Here is a 27,962-nt window from a genome sequence, read left to right as displayed (position 1 = left end):
GAAGAGGCAGATGAGGCAGGCCTGAGTCAGCAGAGCTGCAGGGGAGAGAAAGCTGGGCAAGATAAACCCTGGGCTCACAGAGCCCAGCCAAGTAAGGGCAGGAAGATCAAGGTCTAGGCACCTGGTTCCTGAGAACAAGGTGTGAAAGCTGTGGGGACACAGGTACAAGAGTGAGGTGGGGGCCCCGAAGCTTAGGGCTCACATTGCTGAGGATGTTTCGGTGCAAGGTGGAGCCATGTACTCCGGAGCTTTCTGTGTTCCACAGGCGGATGGTGTTGTCTGAGGAACAGGTAATGAAGGAACTAGGGGGCAGGCAGGCCTGGTTACTGTCCTTCACCTCAGGGTAGACCTGAAAGGGCAGAGGGGACAGAGTTAGACTTCCATTTAGGGAGCAGTCCTTTGCCTACCCAAGGAGATGGAAGGGAATGAGATGAAAGAGAGCACACTGGCCAAGACTTAGCCCGGTGCCCGTCACATAGCAGGCAGGCAAGGACCGTTAGATACCCCTCATAATTGCTAAGGGAAGCACATTAACCAAGCATCTACTATGTACCAGGCACTCTTCTATGTCTCCCACTTACATTATTTCAGTTTATTCTTAGAACGATTTGATGAATTAGGTACATCATTTTATAGTTGAGGAAACAGAGGATTAGGCAAGTTCAGTAACTTATCTAAGATCACTGAGCCCAGGATGAGGCAAAACTCATCCTGGGCTGGACAGGGGCACATTGGAAGAAGCCTGAGATATTTAAGCACCAAAAACTCACGCTCGATCTCCAGGATGCATCACAGGGATATCACTGGAGAAGGAGGGAGGCAGCAGGAACATATGGTTATACTTGGGGATCCCTACTTTTTGTCCTCACAATGCTATCCCAGCAAACCTGGTCAGTATCCAGCCAACCAGCCCAGCCCTCCTACCTCCACACTCCAGACACAGGAGGAATGGTACAGAGCCGAGTACACCTTGCCCACTTTCTTGGGATCTCTCACGTCCCAAACATAAATGCTGTGGTCGTTATACACACAAGACAGCCACTGATTAGTAGGATCGAAGGTCAAGGCAATGGTGTCTGGATACCTGGCATTGGCCACTCCAGAGAAGAGGCGACTGCAGGGGGAGAGGACAGGGCAAACTGATGAGACTGAAGGGAATAACAACAGAAGCCAACCCACAAAGAAAGGAGCAGAGCATGGGAGCCCTCTCCAGACCTGCAGGTTGGGAAGCAGTTGCTTCAGAAAGAAAAAAGCAGCCCTAATGGCCATCAGCTGGGAGTGACCCAGCACTGGCTGCTGGGCCGTGGTGTTCTCCCGATGAACACAATTTCACAGAATACCAATGTCAGACAAGATGGGTCCGTGGCTGTGATGGGGCAAAACAAAAACAAGACCCCTCTGTGCACAGATAAAAACAAGGTCACCATATAAACCACAAAAACGATCAAACATCACCCTTTCCCATCAACAAGGTTGATGGCTGCTTCTTTACCAATTATAGCTTTAGCCTCACATTTTTCCTTCACCTTGGAGATAAAAATTATCAAGATGTTCAACTGTAGGCCGGGCGCGGTGGCTCACACCTGTAATCCTAGCACTCTGGGAGGCCAAGGCGGGTGGATCACTCAAGGTCAGGAGTTCGAGACCAGCCTGAGCAAGAGCAAGACCCTGTCTCTACTAAAAAAAATAGAAAGAAATTATCTGGCCAACTAAAATATACATATAGAAAAAAATAAGCCGGGCATGGTAGCACATGTCTGTAGTCCCAGCTACTAGGGAGGCTGAGGTGGTAGGATTGCTTAAGCCCAGGAGTTTGAGGTTGCTGTGAGCTGGGCTGACGCCACGGCACTCACTCTAGCCCGGGCAACAGAGCGAGACTCTGTCTCAAAAAAAAAAAAAAGATGTTCAACTGTAGGACCGCCCCCACTTCCTGACGGCAGCCAACCAGAGCAGCACTTCAATCCCTTGAACCACTCCTAAAATCACCTAAGGCAAGCCCAAATAATAAGCCCCCCCAACCCCCACTTACATGGAGAACCCCCAGGACCCCCACAGTTCGCCATGGTGTATAGTCCCCTTGGTTGCAACAAATACCAATAAACCCAAATTTGTTTGTCTCAGAGGTGTTTCCGGTAATCTTTGGGTCACCAATACACTCTTTATCTTGTTCCCTAAAGGCTAGACACAAAGTATAGGCTCTGAATGGAGGAAGTGAGTACCACAGTGGGGGCCCACGTAGCTCACCTGGCCTCAGTGATGCTGGCAATGTCTGTCCCCAGGGCATGGGGTCGGGGCAGGGTGCTGAGGAAGTGCAGGTTAGAGGGGTTGAAAAGGCGCACGGTGCCATCAGCACAGCCACAGAAGATGTAGTCTTGGCTCACAGAGATGCAGTGGGCTACTGTGGTCTGTGGGCAGAGTGGCTCAGGTCAGCACGGGCCACCTGCTCACTTAGTCTTCTCTCCTCCTCCCCAACCTCTCACCAAGTCACCTGCCAAGAGGAGAGACCAGCCAAGGCGAGAGCAAGGGAAAAGCATCCCAGCTGCTCTGTGCTGAGCCCCTCAGCTGTCATCTAGAGATGTCCCTCCCTCTAGCAGCAGGTGGCCAGAGGGCCTACAGCCCTGTGCAGTTGGGGGATGGGAATAAGGGACCTTTCTAAGGCACTGGAGGATTTGGAAAAGAGGATAAAGTAGGAAAAGCCCAGCAAAGAGCAAGAAATAGCATGAGAGAGAGAAAGGAAGGTGTAGGCACCACTTACTGTGAAGCTGTCTGTGTTCTGAGCAGAAGAGGAAAGCAGGGGAGAGAGAGACAGAAAGAGAGAGAGCAGAGAGGCAGTTATACAGACCACCAGGGGCTGGAACTGGGCCACGCTCTAGCTCCCCCAAGTTTCTTTCTCCTGGGATCCCCTCTTGCATGCATGAAGGCCCATCCCCTAGTTTGGAGTGCCAAGAACCCACTCTCTGCTGAGCTGAGACATGGGTAGTCCCCACCCCAAAGGACAGAGGTACTTACTCTCAGCTCCACCCACTTGTCCAAAAGCCTCCGATCACTGAACTCGCATAGCAGCCCAGAGGACGTGATGCAGAAAGTGCTATCTGCCTTCTTTCCTCGGCCACAGGCCACATCAGTGAACAGGTTGTTCCGTAGTTCCCCCAGCAGCCCTGAGCGGCCCAGCAGGGGCACAGTGGCGTTCACCTGTGGAGAGACACTATTGTTATCCATCTACCCACCCCAGAGCCTTCCCCCCAGAAACTAGGTCCTAGGAGAAGAGGAGGGGAAGCCTCAAGCCCTCTTTGCTCTTTTGAGACTACTCCTCAGCCCAGATAGCATCTGGCTCACCCAAAACTTCCACATGACTGCTGAGGCCCAAGTGGAGCAGAGTCTCCTGGGGTGTGCTGAGCAGCCCCTGACCCTGGTGGCTACTTCCAGCCTCAGCACCTCACCTTTGACGTCTTGCTGTCATCAAGATACCAGAATTTGATGTGCCGGTTGCCTGCAGTGACAAAGTAGCTGCAATCTTCAGAAAAGGACACTGCTGTTACTCGACTGGATACCTTGTTGGAGGCCACTACAATGTTTTTCTGGGGAGAAAGCCCAAGGGAGAATCAAGGCTCTGCCTCTTGGGGATAAGAGGCTCAGAAAATGGAAGAGGGTTAGAAAGAATTTGTACTTGAAAAAAAGGTTCCTTTCCAGGATTTACTGGTCAGAAAAAGAAGGGTGAGGAGAGAATCCCTTTCTCAAGGAGTTGAAAAGATTCATTTCCTCTAGAGGTACTTGAAGGCATAAAGCTAGCCCCTTCTGCCAACATGCTTGGCTATACAGTTGCACTGTTCTTTCAAATAATTTCTAGAATGAGACAGAGATCAGTAGGATGGAGTGAAGCAGCTCAGGTGGGCAGCTTCCTGACTCCCCAGCTGATAGCTGTACCCCCATGGGGCTACCAGACCATCCCACCCAGCCCACTCACCTTCCAGGCCCAAACGTTGACAATCATGTCATGCTGGTAGCCCACAGAGACGATGTACTTGGCGCTAGGGGAGAAGGCCACACAAGCCACCCCATATTTATGCTCTTGCAGCTCTGCCACCTGACTATGCTCAGCCACGTCCCAAACCCGCACGGCAGGCATGTGCCCACTCTGCAAGGAGGCAAAAACTGCAAGTGAGGACCACAGGCTGACAGCATCCCTTCGCCTTTCAGGGTGGGGGCCCGCCTCCTCAGCTACCAGATACCATCTCTCTAATGACCTCTGGCCAACAGTCAAGAGCAGGGTGCTATACGGGGCCAGGTATAGAGGAAACATGATAAACAGCTGAGGACAGCATTGACTACCAGAGAGAAAGTGGCCCCAGGTGTTATTTGGTATGTCTGCGTGGGGGTCTGTACCTCTGTGTTTGTTCAAAGCTCCTGAGTGATTCTGACAGGCAGCCAGGGTTGAGAACCACTGCCCCATCTATCTCTGCCCCCACTGCCTCCCTGCAACAGAACACCCAAGGGCGCAGGCGCTCCTTGTGTGCCCAGCAGGGGGCCTCCAGGGATAAGGAATATTTAAGGCAGTGGGGTTTTTTTGTTTGTTTGTTTTTGTTTGTTTGTTTTCAAAGCGTGCTTCCCTAACTAGCAACATCAGCATTACCTGGGAACTTGTTAGAAATCCAAATTTGGGGGCCCCATTCCAAACCTATAGAATCAGAAACTCTGGGGACAGGCCCACCAATGTTTACTTTAACAAACTCTCCAGGTGATTCTGATGCATGCTGAAGCTTAAGAATCACTGTTTTAAGGTATAACAAAACCCAGGAATTGGCATTTGTTTAGAAAGCCACAATGACAGCAGCCCTAATGACGCCTATGACTGTAGCTCTCTGCTGAGGCCAAGCCAACCACCCTCTTCCCAGTACTGCCACCCTCTTCCTCACTCACCTCTCCAGTGACCAAGTACTTGCCATCAGGGGAGAAGGCAAGGGCAGTGATGGTTTTCCTACAAGAGATGGGGCAGGTTCAGAGGGGCACTGGGAGCCTGGCCTAAGCCCGGCCCCTTCACGATCTCTCAAAAGGTGAGGGCAGCAGACACCAATGGCACATGTAGCACTTCTCTATCTGGCTCTGGGGCCCAGCCAGGTCCCAGCCCCCAAAGCCACAGAGACCCCAGACAGAGCCCTGCTCACAGCCTCCAGGAAGAAGAGGCGCTCCTTGGGGGACCAGGCCCATTTACCTGGAACTGTTGAGGATATGGTGCTGTTTGTGTTTCCGGGGGTTGAACAACACGACCACACACCTGAGGATGTGAGTGAGATGACAAGCTTAGCACCAAACCATAGCTCTCCCAGGAGCCCCCAGGCCACCTGACACTTCTGGTCACCCAGCAGAGGGAGCTGGGTTTCGCAAACTCAGGGAGGCTGCACTGCTTTCTTCTGGCAACCTGTTCTTGCTTCTTTCCCCACCCGAGAGGGCCTATCTCTGCAGCCCCACGAGGGTGAAAGGGCTCCCTAGAAGCTGATCCCCACAGGTCCACTCCCACCGGCCCTATCTCTGGTTATACCCACAAGGGCAGTAGGAACACAGGCCTTGCACGGACCCCAGGTATGGGTGCAGGAGGGAAGAACAAATGTGATTTGGGCAAAGCAGGTCTCAGGTGTACAGCCCGTTCGACGGCTTGGGGCCACACATGTGTGAAGCATTTGTGCTCTAAGGAGAGGTGGGCCTCTCACATGTATGCCCATGTGTGTACTTGGCAGGAGCTGGCACCCTTCACCCTCCACATGTTGGATGAGGAACGGGGTGAAACGAGGCCATGAAGGGGTGCAAAATTACAGAGAGCCTCAGTAAGATGGGGTGGGGGTGCAAAGCCAGCCTGAGAGGGCCTGGGAAAGTGGCACAGTGCCACAGAGCTTCTGGGCCCTGCTCTGAGAGTCCCTGGGCCCAAGGAACCTAAGAAGAGCCCTCCTGACTGACAGAAGGAGACAACTGGGCACTCTGCCTGCCTTGCAGAGAAGACAAGGGCAACCTCTCCAGCCAAGCAACAAAGCTACTGGATGGGGTCAGGGCCTGACTGGCTTTCCAGAGGCAGCTCCAGAAAAGGAAACTGGGTGGCAGGAATCCAGGCAAGAAGACAAAACTGACAGCCAGGCAGTGTTCTCGTTAGCTTGGCTACCAGTAGGCCCTTGCCCCATTGCCCCACTGCCTCACCTCTTCATTAACACTGGAACTAGCTAACAAGAGCAAGCCTGGAGGCCGTGACACCGGGAAAAGGAAGGAGGAGAAAATGAGCAGACTGCAGCTTCCCCCAGACCCAACCTTCTTTAGTGGGAAGCCTACTGCTGGCTGGAAACATGAAGGAGGGTGGGTGCAAGTTGCTAGTGAGTGTTCAGCATCTTGGGCTCAATAAGGCAATTCCCCAGTTAATCTTCCCTGGGAGCACTGGGACCTCAATGTGACCAAATATGCCCAGAACTGCCAGGCTGACCAACAGCTGTGGAATTCCTGAGTCCCACCATCTTCTCCTCTAAACTCCCCAACCCCTCATCACCATTTTACTTCTCCTCTCCCCATTTCCTTCTGCTTACTCCTTTCTCCTTTCTTTTTACACCAACTTCCAGTCTCCTGCTTTCCCTTCTAGAATTCCATGGTCAGGAGGGTTTTTAAAAATATGACAAAACAAGATGGGTTTGGAAACTCTATGCCCCATCACTTGTGAAGAGGCGCATGAAAATTACAGCCGTTGTTAGAATTAGACTAGGTCTGTAGACTTAGACATTTAGATTTTAATACTTTATGCAGTGTTTGAAATATAATGCCCCCCAGGCCCACCACCATCATGAATTCAGAGCCCAGCAAGTTTTCAGTGGCTAACTGATGTTTTCTGACCCTTCTTGCAATCTGTGCTGCCCCACTGAGGCCCTCTACAGGCCCATCTCTCTAGCAAAGGCTTCTAGTCTGACTGGGTACAGGTTACCTAGCTTTCTAATTAGTTATAGATGAACCATGGCAAAGGACTTCAGCTGAAAGTTGATCTGATTGAACTGACCCAGTGTATAATCAGCCAACCATATTCCAAATCCAAAAAAAGTGGGCTCTGTTTGTAAGCTTGTGGGTTTTCCCTTAAATTCATCATCCCAAAGTAGCACTGTGGCCTTTAAAGGGCAGTGCATCGGACTCTTAAAACACTTGCCAAGTCACTGCATACACACTGAGTCTTCTCAGGGACACAACAGCCTCTGTTTCCTCCTCCTCCTCAACTCAACGCCGTGGTGGAAGAAGGACAGTGAAGAGTGTGCATATGTGTTTGTGTGTGTGTGTGTGTGTGTGTGTAAAACACAATGTAGACAGAAAGATGACTGGCTAGAGGCAGAAGAGGCAACCTCCCACTTCTCTAACGTTCCCCTGCCCCCAGAGAGCCTAAGGAAGTCTCAGGTATGGAAGGAAGAGCGAAGCGAGGGAGGCAATCACACAGAGGTAGGTCCTAAGCTGAAAACTTTACTGCTAACTATAAACTTGGAAACTATCCAACACAGAGAAAGACAGAGGCCAACTCACGGGCACAGCTCCATGTATGGGGACAATAATGCATATGTCGAAGTGAAAGCAGAATGTCCAAGGAGGACCTGTTCTTAAAAACACTACGGAGCCTTCTCAGTAAACTTTGAGCAGCTCTTCAGTCAGTTTGGGAGGGGAGGGTGGGGCAGAGTTTGCATCAATCTTTGGCCCTCCACCTCCACATTTCCTGACCCTGCCCGGGAGGGTGAGCCCTTGCAGCAGTGCTGGCTGAAATCTTCCATATGACAAGGGCTGGGCTAGCCCAACCAGCTGAGTCCCGTAACTCAGAACCCGAGGGTGCAGAGAGATTGCTCACTCTTGCAGGGAGAAGATTAAGGCCTCAGTCCCTCCAGGCCTCAGCTTGGAGGAGTCACGTTGTGGAACACTACTGCCAGGTGCTGGGCCCACGGCCCAGAAAGGGGCAAGCCCTTAACATCCCCCATCTGTGCACAGGTCCAGGCCTGCTGCCATCACAAAGAGCCCAGCAATCTCACAGAATCCACCTCCTACCACTCTCCACCCTCCAAAGACAGAGGCAAATGAACCCTGGAAAGGTGCAGCACAAATAGGGAGTAGGATGCAAAAGGTTCAACCAGAGACCCTGTGACTTTGAATTTCTTCTTTCGGACCAGGTAAAATCAGAGGGTGACTCACAGAGGCATATTGAAGGTCCTTCCAGCCATGCTCAAATGTCACCCTCTAGCCCTATTTATCATTATAACCCCACACCCACCACAGTCCCTATCACCCTTCACTGCTATTGCTTATACTTTTTCCAAAGCGCACATCAACTTGCAGTATTCCATATAATTTACTTTTGAAGGAGGCAGTCTATCTTCACACATGAGATTGCTACCTTTGTGAAGGTGGTGTTTTTGTCTGTTTTATTTACAGTTAAATTCCCAGGGCCTAGAAGATAGGCACTCAATAAATATTTGTAAATGAGTGAATAAACCTTTAAGTCACTAGCAGTAAGATCTCAAAGCCCTCACTGCCGAGGAGTCCCCTGAGTAGCAGACCTATGAACAAGGGCCGTGGGGGCAGGTCCATAATCTCCCATTTCCTAGGCCTTTAGGACTTGCTGATGCTCAGGTACAGTATGGTGGTGGAACGAGCAAGAACGCTGGGGTCAGACAGACCTCTCTGCTAACATACTGTGTGACCTTGGCCATGCTCCTGCACTTCTCTGAACCTCAGTTTCCTCATCTGTAAGACAGAAATAACATCTACCTCACAGAATTGTGAGAATTGAAGGAGGTAATGTACAAAGTAACCAGCATGGTGCTCTAAGCCATTTTCCTGGAGGTACCTGGTGCACCAATAGCAAGGAAAGGGCTATCCAGGGGGTCAGCAGTTGCAACAGGAACCCCAACTACAGTACCCCATACAGTGTTTGCTGGATACTAGTGACTCATCAGGGTCTTCATCCAGTTGTGGATCCCTCCAGGTTCACATCCAATGGGGAAGTCTTATAGCTTTAGCTATTCCATGAGATAATGAGTCTGAGATGTTTCCTAGAGCATCTCTGGTTGTGGTCTTCTTTAGATGTCTGGAATCCAGTCCTTCCAAATGAATAACCCTCTTAGGCCAGGCCATGAAACCCACTGCCATCTCTGTTTCTGCGACACTCCCCAAAGGCATGGGAAAAGACTGGGTACTAATAACACAGTGAATTACATGGCCTCTGGTGTAGAGCTATCAGCATGCTTCTCTCTGACCTAAGGACTCCAAACATGTTCCTTTCCTGAACAAGAGGCAAATACCTGTGAGCTGCAAGATTTACAAACCAGGTCAACACGCAGTGTCCACACCCACTTCTCATTCATTCTGGTCTAGCCACCATGGCTGCTGGTTAGCTCCTCAAACATTAATACTTGATGTTTCCTCCATCTGAAACTGTTTGGTGGCAAATCTTCACTTGTTGATTCCTCCTTGTCATTCAGTTATCAGCTCAACTGTTACCTCTCATTAAACCTTGACCAGCCAATCTTAAAGTAGCCCTACCTCCAGCTCCCAGTTATTCACTTACCCTCTGTATATCACCCTGCTTTATTTTCCAGGACACTTATCACTCTCAGACATTATCTTGGTCACTTATTTGTTTGCATGTTTACAGTCTGCTTGCCCTTCTTGAACCTAAACCCCGCAAAGCAGGGACCCTGTCTGTCTCACTCACTGCTATATCCCTGGTGTCTGGCCCACAGCAGGTTTTCAACAAATATCTGCTGAACAAATGAATGAATGCATAGATGGACAAACTGTTTGGGGAGGAACTAAGGGGCCCTGGTTTCAGGTGTGAGATATACAGGGAAACCAGCAGAAAAGGCACTGAGGGGGCTGATGCTTATGTGTGTTTCTGTGCATGATTCCATCAGGGCACCAAACCCAAGCCTTCTTTCCCCTCAGGTCCACCTGGTCTCTCCACTGTCCCCACAAACACCCACGCAGGGCTCGCTCCAGAGAGTAAGAAGGTAGTGCTGTGTTCCTTCAGCTCAGATATCACTAGAACACAGTTCAAGAGGAGACTCTGTGACTTTGCATCCTATCTAATGCTTTGAAGGTGAGGATCTTGGTGTACATTCCAACATGGAGTGAGTAGATGGAAAAGAATTTCCCTCTTCTCCTTCCCACTTGAAGCAACCAGGAGGTCTCTCTTAGCCGCTAGAAGGCCCAGCGACCTTGCTAGGGCACTTCCCACTCCCGTGAGCAAGGAGCAGCTCTGCCCAGAGCACTCACCCAGGTGCCCTGGCAGTGGGGGCCAAGAGAAGCCCGTTCTGAGGACTGACTGGCTCCACACTGGCAACAGGGGCTGTGCTGGGATCTAAAGCTCCCGAACCCTCCACCAAGCCAGGTAGGGAAAAGGCCTAACTCAATTAAGCATGTTCAACTAAACTGAGTCCCTTTAAGAGGCTGTCTGGGCATCAGTCTGGCTCCTAGGGTAGGGGGGCTTAAAGTGTGACAGGTGAGGGGTGGGCTTCCTATAGGGAAACAACAGCAAAGGGAGAACTCCCTCTGGACAAGAAGAGATGCAGGGGCCACCAAAACTGAGGCTCCACACTCCCCTCTTAGCCTGGAGTTCCAACCCACCTCTGCCTGACAAACACTACCCACCCCTCCTTCCCTGTGCTGTTTCATTTCCTTTCAGAAAACTTTGTTTTGGTTTGATATTTGTTTCTAGGCCTCTGGGAGAATTCTCTGAGTTTTGTTTCTCTTCTTGTTTCTAGGATACCTGAGCTGGCTCCTAGAGGAACAAGCACAGTAGGAACAAGAGAGTGGGGGGTTGGGGTGATGTTAGGCTTGCCAGATAGAAAGAGAAGGAAGATAAGGAGGGAGGAAAAGAGCCTGCTTGGGCTCACACAGACTTTGGTGGCCCCCAGATACCCCAGGAGCACATCAGGGAGCTCTAGCACAGAACAAAACTGAAACACCCAGAAAAAAAGCCATTTGCAAAGAGAGAACTTGAAGTTCTACAAAATCAAAAGATCAGGTAACAGATCAGGGCACACTGCCTAGGGCTGGCCTAAACCAAGCAAAGCACACTTAGCCTCCATACACCACCTACGATAATGACCCCCAGGCACAGGCACCGGGTTGGGTCCTGCACATAAACATAAGCACACACCCTTAAAGGCGCCAGGCCTGGGGGCCGGGGGTGAGCAGAACTCCACACTACCTAGGGCAGGGACACAGGGCTCAGCACGCACCAACCAGTACCCCAGGCCTTTCCTGCCCATCCTACATCCAGCCCCACCTCCAACAAGAAGGGACCTGGCTTTCCCAGGCAAAGGCAGGAATGAGTGGAATTCCCCTGAGGCAAGCTGCACAAGGCTATGCAGCAAAAGAAGTCCTCCATCAGCTTGTTTCTGGAAGGGGAGACAGAGGCCAGCCCAGCCTCTGCCAGGCAGAGCCAGGGCAGCTCTCATAGTACCCCAACCACAGACGTTAAATACCAGACGGCCACTCAGGAGAGACAACTCCCAACCCAGGGGCAGAAGTCTCCCCAGCACAGACTGAACTGCCCATACATTAGACTTTTCTCATTCAAATGGCAAGTAGGTAGCTTAGAAGAAAAAAGCGGCTTTTAAAAATGAGCAGAGGCCTGCTTGGCTGTAATCCTAGCACTCTGGGAGGCCGAGGCGGGAGGATCGCTCGAGGTCAGGAGTTCGAGAGCAGCCTGAGCAAGAGCGAGACCCCGTCTCTACTAAAAAATAGAAAGAAATTAACCGGACAACTAAAAACATACAGAAAAAAATTAGCCAGGCATGGTGGCACATGCCTGTAGTCCCAGCTACCCCAGGGGCTGAGGCAGGAGGATCGCTTGAGCCCAAGAGTTTGAGGTTGCTGTGAGGTAGGCTGACGCCACGGCACTCACTCTAGCCCAGGCAAGAGTGAGACTCTGTCTCAAAAAAAAAAAAAAAAAAAAAAAAAAAAAGAGCAGAAAGTCTGGTCTTCCTCCATCTCAGGCCATGTTAAGAGCCAGAGCTCTATAGTTAGACTACTTGGGTTAGAATCCCAACATGGACACTAGCTATATTATTGCTTAACCTCTGAGAATCTGTTTCCTCCTCCAAAATATGGGGAGAGGGGTGATAATATCAATAGTACCAACCTCACAGAGTTGCTCTGAGTATTAAATAATTTGTGTAAAGTGCTTTAAAAGTGCCTGGCACAGAACAAGTATAGTAACATGCTGTATAATGATGATGTTTTGGTCCAAAACGGTGGTCCCATAATGGAACTAAAAAATTCCTATTGTCTAGTGATGTGTTGATGATCCTGACCCCGTGCAGGCCCAGGCTAATGTATGTGTTTGTGTCTTAATTTCGAACAAAAAAGTTTAAAAAGTAAAAAAAAAAAAAAATTTTAAACAGAAAAAAGTTGTAGAATAAAGATATAAAGAAAATATTTTTATGCAACTGTACAATGTGTGCTTTAAGTGTTATTAAAAGAGACAAAAAGTTTTTTTTAAGTTTATAAAGTTACAGTAAGCTAAGGTTAATTTATTATTGAACAAAAAAAAATTTTTTTATAAATTTAGTGCAGCCTAAGTGTATAGTGTTACAAAGTCTATAACAGTGTACAGTAATGTCCTAGGCCTTCACATTCATTCACCACCCACTGACTTACCCAGAGCAACTTCCAGTCCTGCAAGTTCCATCCATGGTAAGTAGCCTATACAGGTGTATCATTTCTAAAATTTTGCACCATATTTTTACTGTTCCTTTCCTATGTTTAGGTATGTTTGTTTAGATATACAAATGCTTACCATTATGTTACAACTGCTTACAGTATTCAGTACAGTAACATGCTGTATAGGTTAGCAGCCTAGAAGCAATAGGCCATTCCATATAGCCTAGGTGTGTAGTAGGCTATACCATCTAGGTTTGTGTAAATACATTTTGTGATGTTCGCATGACAATGAAATCACCTAAAGAAGCATTTCTTGGAATATATTTCTGTCATTAAGTGAGGCAAGACTGTACTTGGTAAAGGTAGCTTTTTTGATGGAATGATGAAACCAAGCAAATCATATATCTAGTATAAAAACTATATATATATATACACATACATATATATATATATATATATATATATATGGGTGTGTGTGTGTATACATACATAAACATATTGTAACAGAGGGAACACCCTGAAAAAGGATAAAATGTTTTATGAGTTGTCTCTTTAAAACAACCTCCCCTCAACTCTTTTTGAGAACTAAAACCTGCATCCCTGCTCCAGGCCAGTAATCAGAAGGGCAGGGGAGTGTTCTTTGTTTTTTTGTACTACTACTTGAGGAATTGTTGTCTTCCCCAGAGATGGGGTTGATCAGGACCATTAACTATAGTTAAATAGCAATAGCCCCAAGCTGAAAACTCCCTTTAAAAGCTCTGTATTTCTGCCTATAGATAGGACAATGGTACTTTAAGATGACGGTCTCCCATCTTCCTCATTTACCAGCAAATTAACAAACTTCTCTTCCCTTTTCCTCAAACCAACCACTTGTCCTCGTTCTTCTGATGCAGCCTTGGAGACAAATGCCAAGCTTTCAGTAACAATATTCCACAGAAAGGTAACTGGTATAAAAACTATGAAAGTTGCTATGTAAATTACATTGGGGAATTAGGCATTACCAGGTTGATGGTGGGGTAAGAAAGGTACAGCAGTGGCCCTTCTCATTTTCGTGTTACTGTGCCCATCAGAAAGGAACAGAGAGAACCAGAAGCAAGAGGGGCCCCAAGCCTTCTGCCTTCTGCAGAAGCCTAAAGAAACTATGGTTTGGGGTTCCTCCTTTGTAGGAGCAGAGAAGTAAAAAGGCAGCAAGGGAAAGAAGAACACAGTCTCCCATTTCTCTTCCATGGCATTGATCTCTCTCAGAGTGACTAGAGCAGATGAATATTCATAGCAACATTATTCCTAATAGTTAAAAAGTGGAAAAAAAACAAATATTCATCAACTGAAGAATAGATAAAATGTGGTATACCCACACAATAGAATATCATTCAGCCACAAAGAGAAATAAAGTACTGATACATGCTACAACACGAATTAACTGTGAAAACATGCTAAGTGAAAGAAGCCAGTCACAAAAGGCCAAATACAGTATTGTATGATTGCATTTATGTGAAATGTCCAGAATAGGCAAATTTATGGAGACAGAAAGTAGATTAGTGAGGGGAGGAATGGAGAGTGACTGCTAATGGGTATAGGGTGACGAAAATGTTCCACAGTTGACTGCGATGATGGTTGCACAACTCTGTGAATGTACTAAAAACCACTGAATTGGGTATTTTAAATGGGAGAATTACATAGTATGTGAAATACATCTCAATAAAGCTGTTTTTAAAAATGACTAGAGGGTAGTTATTGAAGATGGTACTGGGAATTGTATGTAAGATAAAGTGTGAATCTGCACGTGTGTGAGGCAGGGGTGGATGGCCAAAAGGCAGGATAGGATGGCAACAAGGACAATACCCAACAAAGGGCCCTTTCCTGGCCTTGTATCTACTTTACAAAAATGGTACCAAAACAAACCTGGATAAATCTTCCAGAAGATACTAGAAAACCCCTGCCTACCCAAACTGGTCTAGCATGGTTATAAATTCCCAGGCAACAAGATCTCTTCCAAAGCACTTACCCAGCTGGGTAGGCAACTAAACCTGATCGGGGGTCACAGGCAAGTCCTCTGCCTCCAGAAACTGTTATTCCCAGCACCTTCTCCAAGGTCACCTGTTAGAGAAAGACAGAGAAGGTACATGTTATAGACAGAGTAGGTTAGGAAGCAGGTGCTGAAGGCACCTGGGGCCATCCTGTAGCACTGACTACTTTCCAGATGGCCCTGTCTTCAGGAGAATGGCGCTTTGACTTTTCCAGGTTCTGTTCTGGTACAGGCCTCTTGGTCACATGGAAAAAAGACAGGGTGTATCACCTACCTTTAGCAGGGCTCAGTCTGCTGGTACCATGGGAAAGAAAAGCAACTGGTTAAATCACAGCTAATGGCCACAGAGGAACAACCATTTCCCCAATCTAGGAAAGCACCATTTACAAGCTAGGGCCTCGGGTCCTCACACTGGGATCTTGGGTCTCTGAGACTCAGGGGAGATCACTGATCTTCATGCTTTGGCAGGCCTTAAGGAAAGGCCACTCTGACCTACCAAGAGCTAAAAGAATGTTAGGTATCAATTAGGTGACTCATAATATCCCTGACCTTTGCATTCTATCACATTCTTCCCTTCCATCAAAGGGCTCCACCTCCCAAATGTCTGCCAGTTCATACAGACTGCAAGCCGAGGAGGCAGAAACATGGCTTAATGCTGTGTTTTGCAAAGCACAGATGCTCAGAGTACTCTAATTATTATTATTAAGCCACAACTCCCACAGAGATGAAAGGGAAACATAAAAAGTGCTCAGAGATTCCGAGAACACAGGGCCACAGGAGACACTCAACACTCTCATCATCAGTATTGTTACCCCACACTGTGTGCAGCCCCCAGGACCCATATCAAACTAACCCAAAATTAGTTCACTAGTCTTTCTGCTAGATGATGCCATGTGAGATTGAGACTTCCCTGTAACCTCTTGCCTGTCATTCCACCTCACCCTCTGCTACAGAACGTCCTGCCTGTTGCACGGGGTCCAGTCACCTCTGTCTGAACTTCCTGCACTGGCCCTGCTCAGGGATGTCCTTGGTCTCCCTCAGAAAGCAGGGCTTCTGAATGCAGAATGGCCATGCAAACAGGCTAGACAATACTCTGCTATGAACACTCTGACCCTGAGGAGAGTCTTCAGAGGCCCTAGGAGGACAATGTGAACCAGAAACACTTTAGGGGTGGTCATACTTGTGGCAGGGTGGGCTACGTCTACTCCTAGTCCAGGCCAGTTTCTTGAGAGGGGAAGCCCAGAATCAATTAGGATAGTTTTAGGATCTCCCCTTCTCTCTTACTGTACATTACTGTCCCAGCCAGAGAACTGAAAGTGCTCCTTGAAGGCCTGTTTAAATTCTTATCTCTGGGGACCATTTTAGTTTGAATTAGGTTGAAAGGATATTCCCTGTGGTAACCAAAGACCAAAATAAGTCTCACGGGACATTATAGTTAAAACCTACTCCCCAGAAAGATCTCCGACAGTCTCTGTGCTTCTTGAGGATGCAGACAAGGAATTCCAACATGTTTCTATACACTGGTGGTTTAGACACAGGACACCAACCCACAGCCACCTGGCAAGCACCAAACTTGCCAGTTGCCCTGGGGCCTATCTGAGGCACTAAACCTCAGATAGGATTAAACTTACTTTAGCCTACCCTATATATCCTTGTTATATTCTTCTTTTTTTTTTTTTTTTAAAGAGAGAGGGTCTCACTCTGATAGTTTACCCTAACTTATGCCTTGCATACTTTTTCTCAGCTTAGCGACACCCTGGCACCCAGTCACCTATCACTGACTAGAAAGCACGAAATCATCCTGGGAAAGTCCGGGGGATACTCACTTCAAGTCACCGTGCTCTCATCCTCGTGCTGTGCCTTTAACTATCTCAAAGGAAGGGGCACTCAGGAAAATTCCTGCTGTACCTACTGCCTGCCCACTGCAGAGGAGAGAAAGAGGAGCCCTTGGCCAGCATTACCCACATAGATGGAAGAGGTCACAAAATCAAGTGCAGTGAACTAAAAGGCTGCTCAACTCCCATTCTCTCCAAGATAATCTGATTTGAGGCAAATCCTTTGGATTCAAATTTGCATTGATCCTTTCCCTTCCTTAATCTCCAGCGTTGGTCCCCAAGAATTATACCAAGTCAGTTGGTTCTCAGCTGCCTTTCCTTTTTTTTGTTTTTTCTATTTTTAGTAGAGACGGGGTCTCGCTCTTGCTCAGGCTGGTCTTGAACTCCTGAGCTCACACAATCCACCCGCCTCGGCCTCCCAGAGTGCTAGGATTACAGGCGTGAGCCACCACGCCTGGCCATGCCTATCCTTTTAACAGGAATTTGGGTAGGTGTTTTGTGGGCAGATGATCCAGTTCCACGGAAAATTAATTCTGAAAGTAGCTTGGACTTTTCAACAGCAATCTAAAGCAGGAAGGAGACATGGGTTACTAAGACCCTAAAGACCAGAATTTATCCAACTGTTTTTTACCATGACCCACAGTAAGAAACATTTTATATCATGACCCAGTATATACGTATATGTATGTGGGTGCATGTGCATTAAACTGAAATGTGACATACCATATTTTCTATCATACTCTGTTAAACCCAAACTCTGTAAAATAATTTAAAGAGGTTTATTCTGAGCCAAATCTGTGTAACTGGCCTGGAGCACCTGGCCTCAAGAGGTCTTGAGAAAATGTGCCTTCAGTGGCTAGATTACAATTTGGCTTTATACATTCATGGAGACAAGAATTACACATAAGATTATAAATCAAAATGTGTAGGGAAGACATCGGTTTGGCCCGAAAATGTGAGACATCTAAAAGCAGGGGGGAGGGTAGGAGCTTATAGGTTATAGGTGGGTTTAAAGATTCTTTGACTCATAATTGGTTAAAGAAATGAAACTGTCTAAAGGCTTGGAATGTTTTAACTTAAAGATGTCTGTTAATCAGGGACAAGCCACTGGACATTTAGCAAAACTTAAGTGATCTGTTAAGTAAATCGATGGCCTGCAGGTCTGGTTTAAGCTTTGCCTTGCATAGCCTTAGGCTTGTTAATGATTTAGTATCTTATTGTTACAAAGAGTATCTCCCAAAAGGAAGGGGCAGAACTGGGTGTGTGTGAACTCCATTCTCATGGACTGCAACTCAACTTTAAGGTTTTTCTGGGGTCCCCTTGGCCAAAAGGGGGTCCATTCAGTCAATTCACAATTCCCTTTTTTTTTTTTTTTTAAAGACAGGGTCTTGCTCTGGGGCCCCGGCTGGAGTGCAGTGGCATGAGGCATGATCATAGCTCACTGTAACCTCAAACTCCTGGGCTCAAGTGATCCTCCTGCCTCAGCCTCTGAAGGAGCTAGGACTACAGATGCGCAACAGCACACCTAGCTAATTTTTTGATTTTTTTGTTAAGGTGGGATCTCACTATGTTGCCTAGGCTGGTCCTGAACTCCTGGCCTCAAGCGATCCTCCCTCCTCAGCCTCCCAAAGTACCGGGATTACAGGTGTGAGCCACCATGGCCGGCCTTATATTTCATTTCATTAAAAAATAATACCAGTTATGGTCCACTTTATGGATCTGATGACCTACAAGTGGACTGGAAGCTCTAGTTTGGGAAACCCTGCTACAGACCATCTCTTTCTGCCAGGCCTAGGTCACAGGCTCTGATCACTGGCACCTTTGTGTTTCCCAGGCATCTTCCTCTTAGGACGCTGAGCAGTGGAACATACTTCCGGGACTAGGAAAACCCCACAGAGGCAGGAGTTTGCCTGGCTCAAAACTTGGCCTACTTTCAAAGGATTTATGGCTTTTGGCTTTTTTTGGCTTTCTAAGCAACTATCCAAGGAGGAAAAAAGCAGTTTCCTTTGGCTCTGTGGAGGGGGAGGAGCAGGGGAAAACATTCAGGGGCATCAGCTGGTTTTTATTTTATGTTCTTAACTCAAACCAGCTTCCTGTTTGCAGGGAGATTTTGGGCTGAGTTTCACTTTCAAAGGATATAAGAGTCCAGAGCTCCTGTAAGGCCTCCAATAGCCAGGCTTATTTTGCAAGGCTCCAACATGATGGATTTTATAAACTGACTCTCTCCCTCTGATCACCTTCTCCTTATCCTCTTTTTACAGAAGGGTCGTAACACTTCCACTTGCCCTAGAGAATGGAGACAAACATAAACACCCCCTACAAACACACCCCAGGCTAAATGAACCCTAGTTCAATAGGTGGTGTGCTGGAGGCGGCTTGCACAGGCTCAAGAACGCTGATTGTGCACAGCTTTTCCCACATTCGGTGATAACAGACTGGTAGCCTTGAAATCACCACAGTGGGAGTACTTACACCATGGAAATCGGCAAAGGCTTACAAATCTTATAAATCATGGCATCCTCCCCCCGCCTCCCAGAGCCTGTAAATATTTACCAGGGCAACACTTAGCTCAAGTCACTATCCTCTCTCACTTGGACTATAACTCTTAAGTATTTATTCTCCCTGCTTCAGGCCTTACCTCCTATAGTCTTAACATGGCAGGTCACAGTGATTCTTTTAAAATATAAATGAGATCATGTCATTACTCTGCTCAGAACTCTCCAATGGCTTCCCATCTCACTGAAGTTCAAATCCAAATGCTTTACCCAAGTTTAAAGGCCCCAAATCTTGTGACCTCTGGCTACCTCTCCGGACTTCATTTCCTACACTCTTTCCCTCTCATTCACCCCACCTCAGCCACTCTACCAACCTTAAGCCCCTTAAGCAGATTCTAAGCCTCAGGTCCTTTGCATATAGTATTGCTTGGACTAAAAAGCTCTTCCCTCAGCCATTCACACAGCTAATATTCCCTTTGCTCAAAGGTCTCCTCCTTATAGACAGCTTTCTGGACTAGATTTACTGCCATCATTCTATATCCAACTTACCCAGCCTTAGTTTTCTTCATAGCACACAGAGGCAGGTAGTAACCCAACATTGATTATGTCCCCGCCCATGTACTTCCTGTCTGCCCCATCAGAATGTGAGCTCCTTGAGGACAGGACTTAGGTCACCATTCCTCACTGATGTAACCCTAGCACTTGAAACAGTGCCTGGCACACAATGGGCATTTGGTACAGACTCAATAAATAAATGAATGCCTAGAGGCTTCAGGAATAGTAAAAGCCCAGGAAAAAACTGGGGTATCTCAGGCCAATAGAGTTGTTCTCCACTAAGTATCTAAAACTGGTTGTGACAGAAAGGCTTTGTCTAGCTGAGGACAAGCATAAAAGGACTTTAATAGTACAAGTAACATTTTGTTTCTTAAGCTGATGGTGGGCACACAATTGTTCACTCTATTATTCCATGTCTTTATTGCATATCTTAAAAATTGTATAGCAAATGTTAAAAAGGAAGAAAAGATATGGTCAAGGATATTGCTTGAGGTACAGGACCTTATGTGCAACATCCTTCTATAATTCACATTCCTTATTTCTCTATTTTCAAGCCATTTCATTAATACTTACTGATCCAGCAATGTGGGGGAAAAGCATTTAAAGAACGCAACAATCTGTGTTTTTATTTGATTTAGTTTTTCACTTAAGTGCTTATAAGGCTGCATATTTATATAATGCTCTGACATGTCACTTTTAAGAACCACTGTGCATATCCCTTTTTCTGACTGCTAAGCATGGCAGCAGATGCCAACATGGGCCCCTCAGCCTGGGTCCCTGAGTAACTGTGACGAACAGATCCCCTGTGCTGACCCACACCAAATCTGCAGAATGAGCAAGAAATAAACTATTGGTTAAGCCATGAAGATTTTGAGGTGATTTCTTACCAAGCATTACCTAGCCCAGAAATTTTCAAACTTTTTGGTCTTGGGACCTCTTTATACTGTCAGAAATTATCAAGGACCCCAAAGAGCTTCTGTTTATGTAGGTTTTATCTGTCGATAGTTACTATGTTTGGAATTACATGGGTAACATTGTGAAATATTAATTCACTTTAAATAATAAACCCATTATGCATTAACATTTTTATTAATGATAACTCTATTTTCCAAAGCAAAAAAAAAATTAGTGAGAAGAGTGGCACTGTATTACATTTTTGCAAATCTTTTTAATGTCTGGCTTAATAGAAGACAGCTGGATTCTCATATCTGCATCTGCATTCAATCTGTTCTGATGTTATTCTAGTTGAAATATACGAAAAAAATCTGGCCTCATTTGGACATGAAATTGGAAAAGGGAGGATGTCATGAACCCCCAAAAGGGTTTTGGGGACCCCAGCCATTCTGAGACCACACTCTGAGAACTAATGATCTAACCCCTCCTGAATGCCACAGCATCTTTCCACATCGGGAAGCAAGCCCACTAGTTGTGTGAGAGTTCTGGCCTCAAGTATAATTTGAGGAAACTGAGGCAGGGAAGAGGTCCTATGAGAAAACAGCTGTCAAAGTCTGGGATATGGTCCAAAGTTGTAACAGGAACTTCAGCTCTAAGCCCTCAAGGCCCAAATGCCAATGAAATACAGCCCAAGAGACACACCAGTCCAGGCAATTGTTTATGGCCAGTGACTTGGGATACAACTGCTACAGCCATCTGGCACCCTGATACACCCACAGCTCTAGGAACATTGCTTCATGCACAAGTGAAAACTCAGAACTAAGAAGAGAGCACCCACTTTGTTCTCTACAGTGATCTTCTCTACATCTAAAATGCAGCCTGGAAACAGGGAGAATACCCACATTGTGACGCAGCTTTTGCTTTGGCAGGTGGAAAGTGTTGAGATAGAAGAAAGCCTATACCAACCTGAAAGAGGTGTCACCTTTCTCCTGAAGCAAGTCTACCGGAGGACAGTATCACTACAGGCATACTGTGAGGGAGCGCTTGAATACCCACCACTCCCAATATGAACTAGGCAGGGCAGTATTATATCCATCAGAGAGACAGAAGGCAGGCAAAATCGTTCCTCACTTTAATGAGATAAAGGTATAACTTCATAATAGCCTATTCCCAAGAGAGAAAGAATAAAGCCACATGTTTAAGTGCTCTTCTGGCTCTCATTAAAGTAGATGGAAAAAACAGGTGGCTCAGAGGCAACAGACAGGACTACTCATTCATACTAAATATAACAGTATTTTCCAACCTGCAGATCGCAACCTATTAATGGGACTTGAAATCTATTTAGATGATACTGAATAAATAGAACAAAAAATAGATCACATGGCAAGTGATGGGTAAGTAATGATGGTGAAACTTTTGTTTCAGGGGTATGTGTGTTTACTGGGTTGCAACTTAAAATGTATTCCTTAACGTAGGTTCTCAAAAAATTTTGTGGCCGGGCGCGGTGGCTCACGCCTGTAATCCTAGCACTCTGGGAGGCCGAGGCGGGAGGATTGCTCCAGGTCAGGAGTTTGAGACCAGCCTCAGCAAGAGTGAGACCCCCGTCTCTACTAAAAATAGAAAGAAATGATCTGGGCAGCTAAAAATATATATAGAAAAAAAAATTAGCCAGGCATGGTGGCACATGCCTGTAGTCCCAGCTACTCGGGAGGCTGAAGCAGAAGGATTGCTTAAACCCAGGAGTTTGAGGTTGCTGTGAGCTAGGCTGACACCACAGCACTCTAGCCTGGGCAACAGAGCAAGACTCTGTCTCAAAAAAGAAAAAAAAAAAAAAATTTTTTTTGCAAGCCACTGGGATGCTATGGGGGATCCTAAGGTGAAGAATATACTCTATCCTCTACCTTCAAAACCCATTAGGGAAGTCGAATGATTTACTACAAAGCAATCCAATGTGTTATGAGGGCCATACAAAAGACAAAGTGCTCAAAGAGAAGGATAAGAAATGATTTCTGAAGGATCAGGGAAGGAAAACAAGGAAGCTTTCTCGGAAGGTGAGATGGTATATGGACTGGGCCTCACAGTGGAACAGGATGTTGACAGGTGGAAATACAGACTGAAAGAATTCTCAGTAGAGGAAGCTGCATGAACAAAAGTTTGGTGGCAGGAAATAACAGAGCAGGTGAACAATGGCAAAAAGCAAAGATTGTGTAGGTGAATATTAAGTCAGGAGAGGTACAATGCAACCAGGCCAGGAAGGGCATTGGAATGCCAAAGTAAGTGGGGTAATATTCAGGCTCTGGGAAGCCATGGACGGATTTCAAACAGGGGACACAATCAAAGTTACATTTTGGTGATGATGTATGTAAGACATACATAGGCAGGGAGCCTGATTAGGAGGCTGCTATAATAGTTTAGGTGAGAAGTAATAACAATCTAGACCAGCATAAAGACAATAGGAGTAGAAAAGAAATGATCGGTTAAGACACAAAGCAAACAATTGGCAAAACTGGGGATTGTACAACTCTGAAGAAAAAAGAAGACTCAAATTTTGAACTTTGGAGATAGAGAACAAGGTGATAAGAAAGACGACCTGGATCTGGACAGAGGAGATGGGAACTGATGATGTCTGTTTTAGATATGCTGAATTTGAGGCATTTCAAGGATATTTACGAGGAACCACAGAACACTCGATTTAGCCACATAAACATGGAATTAATGCTTGGGAGAGAGGTCAGGACTAGAAATAGATACATAAGAATTATTCACATGGAGGTGAAAACCACCACTGGAAGTCCAATGAAACAAGAAAAGACAGAGGGAAGAAGGAGGGAGGGAGGGAGGGAGGGAGAGAGAGAGAGAGAGAGAGAAGATAGAACCTTGGGGAATACCTATTTTCAGAGTATGGAGAAGATGAGGTGCCAGGCAGTTAGAATAGGAGGAGAACCAGGAAGCCAGTGAAGGGGACAGTTCCCAGAAGGGAGGGGCAGTTGATGTGAATGCTAAAAGTGAAGGAGGCAAGAAAAGGACTAGAGTCCACAGCCATCTGCAACATAGGTAGCACAGCACAGGGTCCCAAGTAGTCCTGAACCCCTGAACACATGACCCTAGGAACTCTGGGCAAAGCCTTCTAAGCTTTTCTGGTCTCTCCCTGTCTTAATCCATAGATCTGATGGGTTCACTAGCCAATGACAGAACAAGTCTGTGGAGCCAAGACAATGGCCTGCTCAGGAAGGGCTTCTTGCTTAGACTCACAGCATATGTTGGTAGGATTTGCTTTTCCTTTCTTAGTGTGAGGGCCAACCACAGGGAGTCTGCAATGGCATGGGAGTGGCTGTTCCCTTGAGATAGAGAAGAGGCCAGAGTCACAAAGGGCCAGGGTCACCTAGGATTTGGCTGACCTCAAATTGGTAAGGAAACCCCAGCAACTGGGAGGAAACTGATCTGTTTTTGTTGCCATGTTTTGTTGCCACCAGCTTCTTTCTTCCTCCTTTTCCCTTCCCCCACTCCTCAATCCCACTCAATACAAGTTATAAATATCTGAGTTGTAAGTCATTCCAGCTAAACCATGGGCTTGCTATTTCTATAAACAAGCATGTCAGAGACCTGTCCAAGGCAGAGCACTCTCTGCCTTTCCCTCCCTTCCTGCAGGTTAAGAATAACTATGTTTGTCTCTTGCCCACACTCTACACTCTAATCTCACAAAGCAGATTCTCCACCAGATTCTGAGAATTGCCACTTATGCAAAAGCCACAGAGGAAGCCCAAGGCCAGTAGGCTTTGTGCAGAGACTTGGGCAGCTGGGCAGAGACCCAGTGACTGGACCTGGGAGAGGGGAGGGTGAGGCTTACTGGCTCCTGCTCCTTCGGAGTCCAAAGTGCCATCTGCTCAGAAATAGGTAGGGGCACAACAGCCACTCCAAGACAGAACAGACCTTGCCTCTCTGCTCCTGGTCTCCTTGGCTGATTTATAGTTCTATCTATACCACGAAGACTCCCAGAAATAAAAAATTTCCAATATGACAAAAACAACAACAACAACAAAAACCCAAAACAGGCTCCTCTGCTTAAGAGTTCACAATTAGCTGGAGTGGAGTCAACTTTGTGCTGGGATCAAAACCGCCTCAGTTTCTATGGAAGATGCATCTGCCATTGCTTGTGGGGGTAACCTGAGAGCACCTCTAGACACAGCCCCTGAGGACAAGGGGACTAGAACAAAGGTTCCCAAACCTGGCTAGTTGACAGAAATACTCAGAGGACTTAGGTTTTTTTTTTTTTTTTTTTTTTCAGATTAACAGTCCCTATCCTATCCTCACTTCATTCCCTTCCTGACTGCAAGATTCTGAATCAAAAGATATGGAGTAGGGTTTAAGAATCTGCCTATTAAAAGCTCTTCAGGTGTTTCTAATGATTAATCAGTTTGGAAAATATTAAATTAAAGCATTTTGCCCCTTCATTTCCAAATTTTAGCCTCTCCTAGGACTAAGAGGAGAAAATGTTCCAAGTATTCTTACAAGAATACCCATGGGGTACCAAATGGTCTTTTGCAGAGAGAAGATCTACAGCTATAACAGCTACTATTTACTTAAGGTATACTCTGTGCCAAGAACTACTTTAAGCACTTCATACGATTATCTCATTTAATACTCTTGATGACTTTATGAAGGACTAGTATCATCTCCATTTTATAGATGAAAAAGTCAGGTAAGTAATGAGTGGAAGAACCAGGATTCAGACCTGGGCCTATCTGGTTCCAGAAACCATGGTGCCCCGAGAAGTCAGTTCAGGTTCTGTAATATACTACCAGAACATTACGTTTCTGAAAGAGCACACAGGGAAGTTACCATGCCTTTGCGCAGGCATCAGGGACAAGTCTGAGAACCAAGAGAGAAGGCAGAGGGCAGAAGATGAAGTAGAGGCACAATAGGGATCCTTCATGCTAACTTTTATGTGTTAAAAAAAGACAATCCCACACAAACTCACCAGTAGCTGAAATGGGCCTAAAAGTGGGTTCTGACCTCTCCTCACTGAGATGGTTGCCAAGAAAGAGGAAGAGAGGGTCTTCCTGTTGCCAGAGGTCAGAGCTTATCAATGTCCAGCCTGTGCTACAGTCAATATGGACAGCTGACACCCATTTCCAAGGCAACTGGCATTTCAGTGTCAGAACCAGGAGTATCCAATTTCATATGCAGATGGAGGAAGAGGTCATCAGACCAGAAGGGGAGGGAATGAAGGCACTCTAGCTAAAGGGCTCAGTTATAGTACAGTCAGTCATCAGCACGTGCCCAAGTCCAGAGAGCAGCTTTAACAGCACAGTGCCTGGTACAGAGCAGCCTCTTCTACCCTCCCTTTCTCTTCCATAGTTATCAGAAAGGCAAGGATAGGCGATATCTCAAATTAAGCAACCAGAATTGAGGGGGAGAAAGGGGTTTTCTTTTTTCCTCTAAAGTCAGTCTTCTCTACAGCAAGACCAGAATCACAAACAAAGCTTAAAGTTTGAGCTAAAAAGTCTGATCATCGTGTCTAATTCCTCCTCAGCAATCAACTCTACAGGCTTGAGCTTTCTTAATCTCTCAGTTTTCAATTTTCTAATCAGGGAGAATACTAACAGTTCCTTATCTGGACTAAGTGTGCAAAGTGAATGTGTGTCCTGAAACAAAAAGGGGAATGGGGAGGGCTCTCAGTGCTCCTTCAATCACACCAACTTGTGCCATAAGACTCTCCTGGGAAGAAGGTTTCTTCAACATATCATTCCCTACAAAATGGTCACTTCCCTTCCATTCCCAATGCCAACACCCCAGTTTAAGCCTTCAGCACCACATGGCTGGATATAGCAATGGCTTTCTAATCAATCTCCTTACTGTAGACTCCCCTCCCCCAACCTATCAGAATACTCTTTCCATAGCATAGCTTTAATCATGTCTCTCCTTTGCTCAAAAACTTTCAATAGTTCTTTACTGTCAACTAAATAAATTACAAATGTCTTAGCCTAGCATCAATGGGCCCTACCTTTCCTCTAATTCTACTTTCTACTACTCACCTATGTGAGTCACATGCATTTGTTAATGGAAAGGAGCCTCAGGGCTTCAGCTCATATTCTTCTACCCAGAATGCCCATCCCTCCCACCAACCCATACTGAAATCCTACCCTTCCTTCAAGGACCAGCTCAAATGCCACATACCCTCATACCCTCTGATTCTTTCCGTGATCACCTTGTCAGAAATGATTCCTCCCTCCTTGGTACTCTTATAGCAGCATCATTCACAAAGCATGTACTATTTAGTACCTTGTACAGAAGTTCTTTATGGATTTTTCTTCTCCCTCCTACTAGTCTATAATCTCCTGAAGGGCAGAGATTGTGCCTCATACAACTCTATGCTTATAGCACAGGGCACAGTATTTAATATATGTGTGTTGAATCCATTTTTTATATTTAAAAAATTTAAGACATTCAAAAACATTTAAAAATACTTAAAAATATTTATGAATTCTCTTTGGTTAATCTTACTTAGTAAGTTCTTTTACCTTCCAGAGAACTCTCCAAATGTCTATCACTACCAGCCCTAAATGCCAAAGCAGAAAGCATGATTTTGATGCCTTTCCAGAAAGACTGAGGAAGGCCTGAGTGGTATAACCCATGTGCCTGACATGATCACAAACAAAACATTCTTATTCTTGACTTTAGTAAAGAAATGACTGGTACGGCTCTTCAAAAATCTAACTTACATTTTAATTAAAGAATAGGTTCAAAAAGATTAGAGACAATTTTTCAAAATAAAAGTGACAATGTTGTTTAAAAAGACCTTTAAATGTCCTTCATAAGCAGAACTATTACCTCTGGGTGACAGAATCATGGATGACTTATTTTCTTCTTTATGCTTCTCTATCTTACTTGTGTAAAATCTTTTCAGAAAGCACATGTACTTCAAAAAGTATCAAAACATATTTTATTTATCAAAGCTAACCAAGGAAATACTTTTAAAGATATTTGAAATTAATGATCTCAAATTCAACAAGCTAATCATGAATTTGCAAGGAAAAAAAGACGAAAACAAAAAAGCTTATTATACCAGATATATTTTCAATAACATTTGTGTATAACTACTTTAATAAACAAGTATACAGATTTTAAATTTTAAACATTTTAGATTTACATATGAAATACACGTTTAAATTGGACAGACTTTTTATTGTTTTTTTTTCTACTTACAAAAATAATACAGGCTCATTGTGAAAAATTTAAACATTACAGAAATATATGATGTAGATAGATAAAGTCCACTATAATCTACTATCCCTCCCTGAGATAACCAATATTAACAACAGTTTGGTATTTATAGCCTCACTTTTCTATATGCATATACTAACATATATGTTTTAACAAAAATATAATCATTAACATAAAAAAACAATCACACAATTTGTTTTTCCCAGTTAATATGTCTTATATATCCTTCCACATCAGTACATATAGATTGACCTCATTTTTTTTTTTTTAGAG

The 27,962-nt window shown here is 45.6% G+C and overlaps 1 protein-coding gene across 1 annotated transcript in view; it reads right to left on the bottom strand.

Moving 5' to 3' along the window:
- The window catches only part of MAPKBP1 (mitogen-activated protein kinase binding protein 1), a 51,248-nt gene that overhangs the window by 11,730 nt on the left and 11,556 nt on the right, over positions 1-27,962 (bottom strand). Inside the window, exons 3-11 of the mRNA XM_045539110.1 lie at positions 14,666-14,757; positions 5,210-5,272; positions 4,918-4,975; positions 3,965-4,135; positions 3,441-3,578; positions 3,010-3,192; positions 2,245-2,405; positions 925-1,114; positions 203-349 (exon numbers count right to left, since the gene is read on the bottom strand). Of these exons, the coding sequence (XP_045395066.1) occupies positions 203-349; positions 925-1,114; positions 2,245-2,405; positions 3,010-3,192; positions 3,441-3,578; positions 3,965-4,135; positions 4,918-4,975; positions 5,210-5,272; positions 14,666-14,757 (1,203 nt within the window). The remainder of the gene's footprint in view (positions 1-202; positions 350-924; positions 1,115-2,244; positions 2,406-3,009; positions 3,193-3,440; positions 3,579-3,964; positions 4,136-4,917; positions 4,976-5,209; positions 5,273-14,665; positions 14,758-27,962) is intronic.

The sequence above is a fragment of the Lemur catta genome, chromosome 1 (genome assembly GCF_020740605.2).
Source record: "Lemur catta isolate mLemCat1 chromosome 1, mLemCat1.pri, whole genome shotgun sequence".
NCBI classification, from domain to species: Eukaryota; Metazoa; Chordata; class Mammalia; order Primates; family Lemuridae; genus Lemur; species Lemur catta.
The sequence above is the reverse complement of the archived record's forward strand: the minus strand, read 5'-3'. Positions and strand labels throughout refer to the sequence as shown.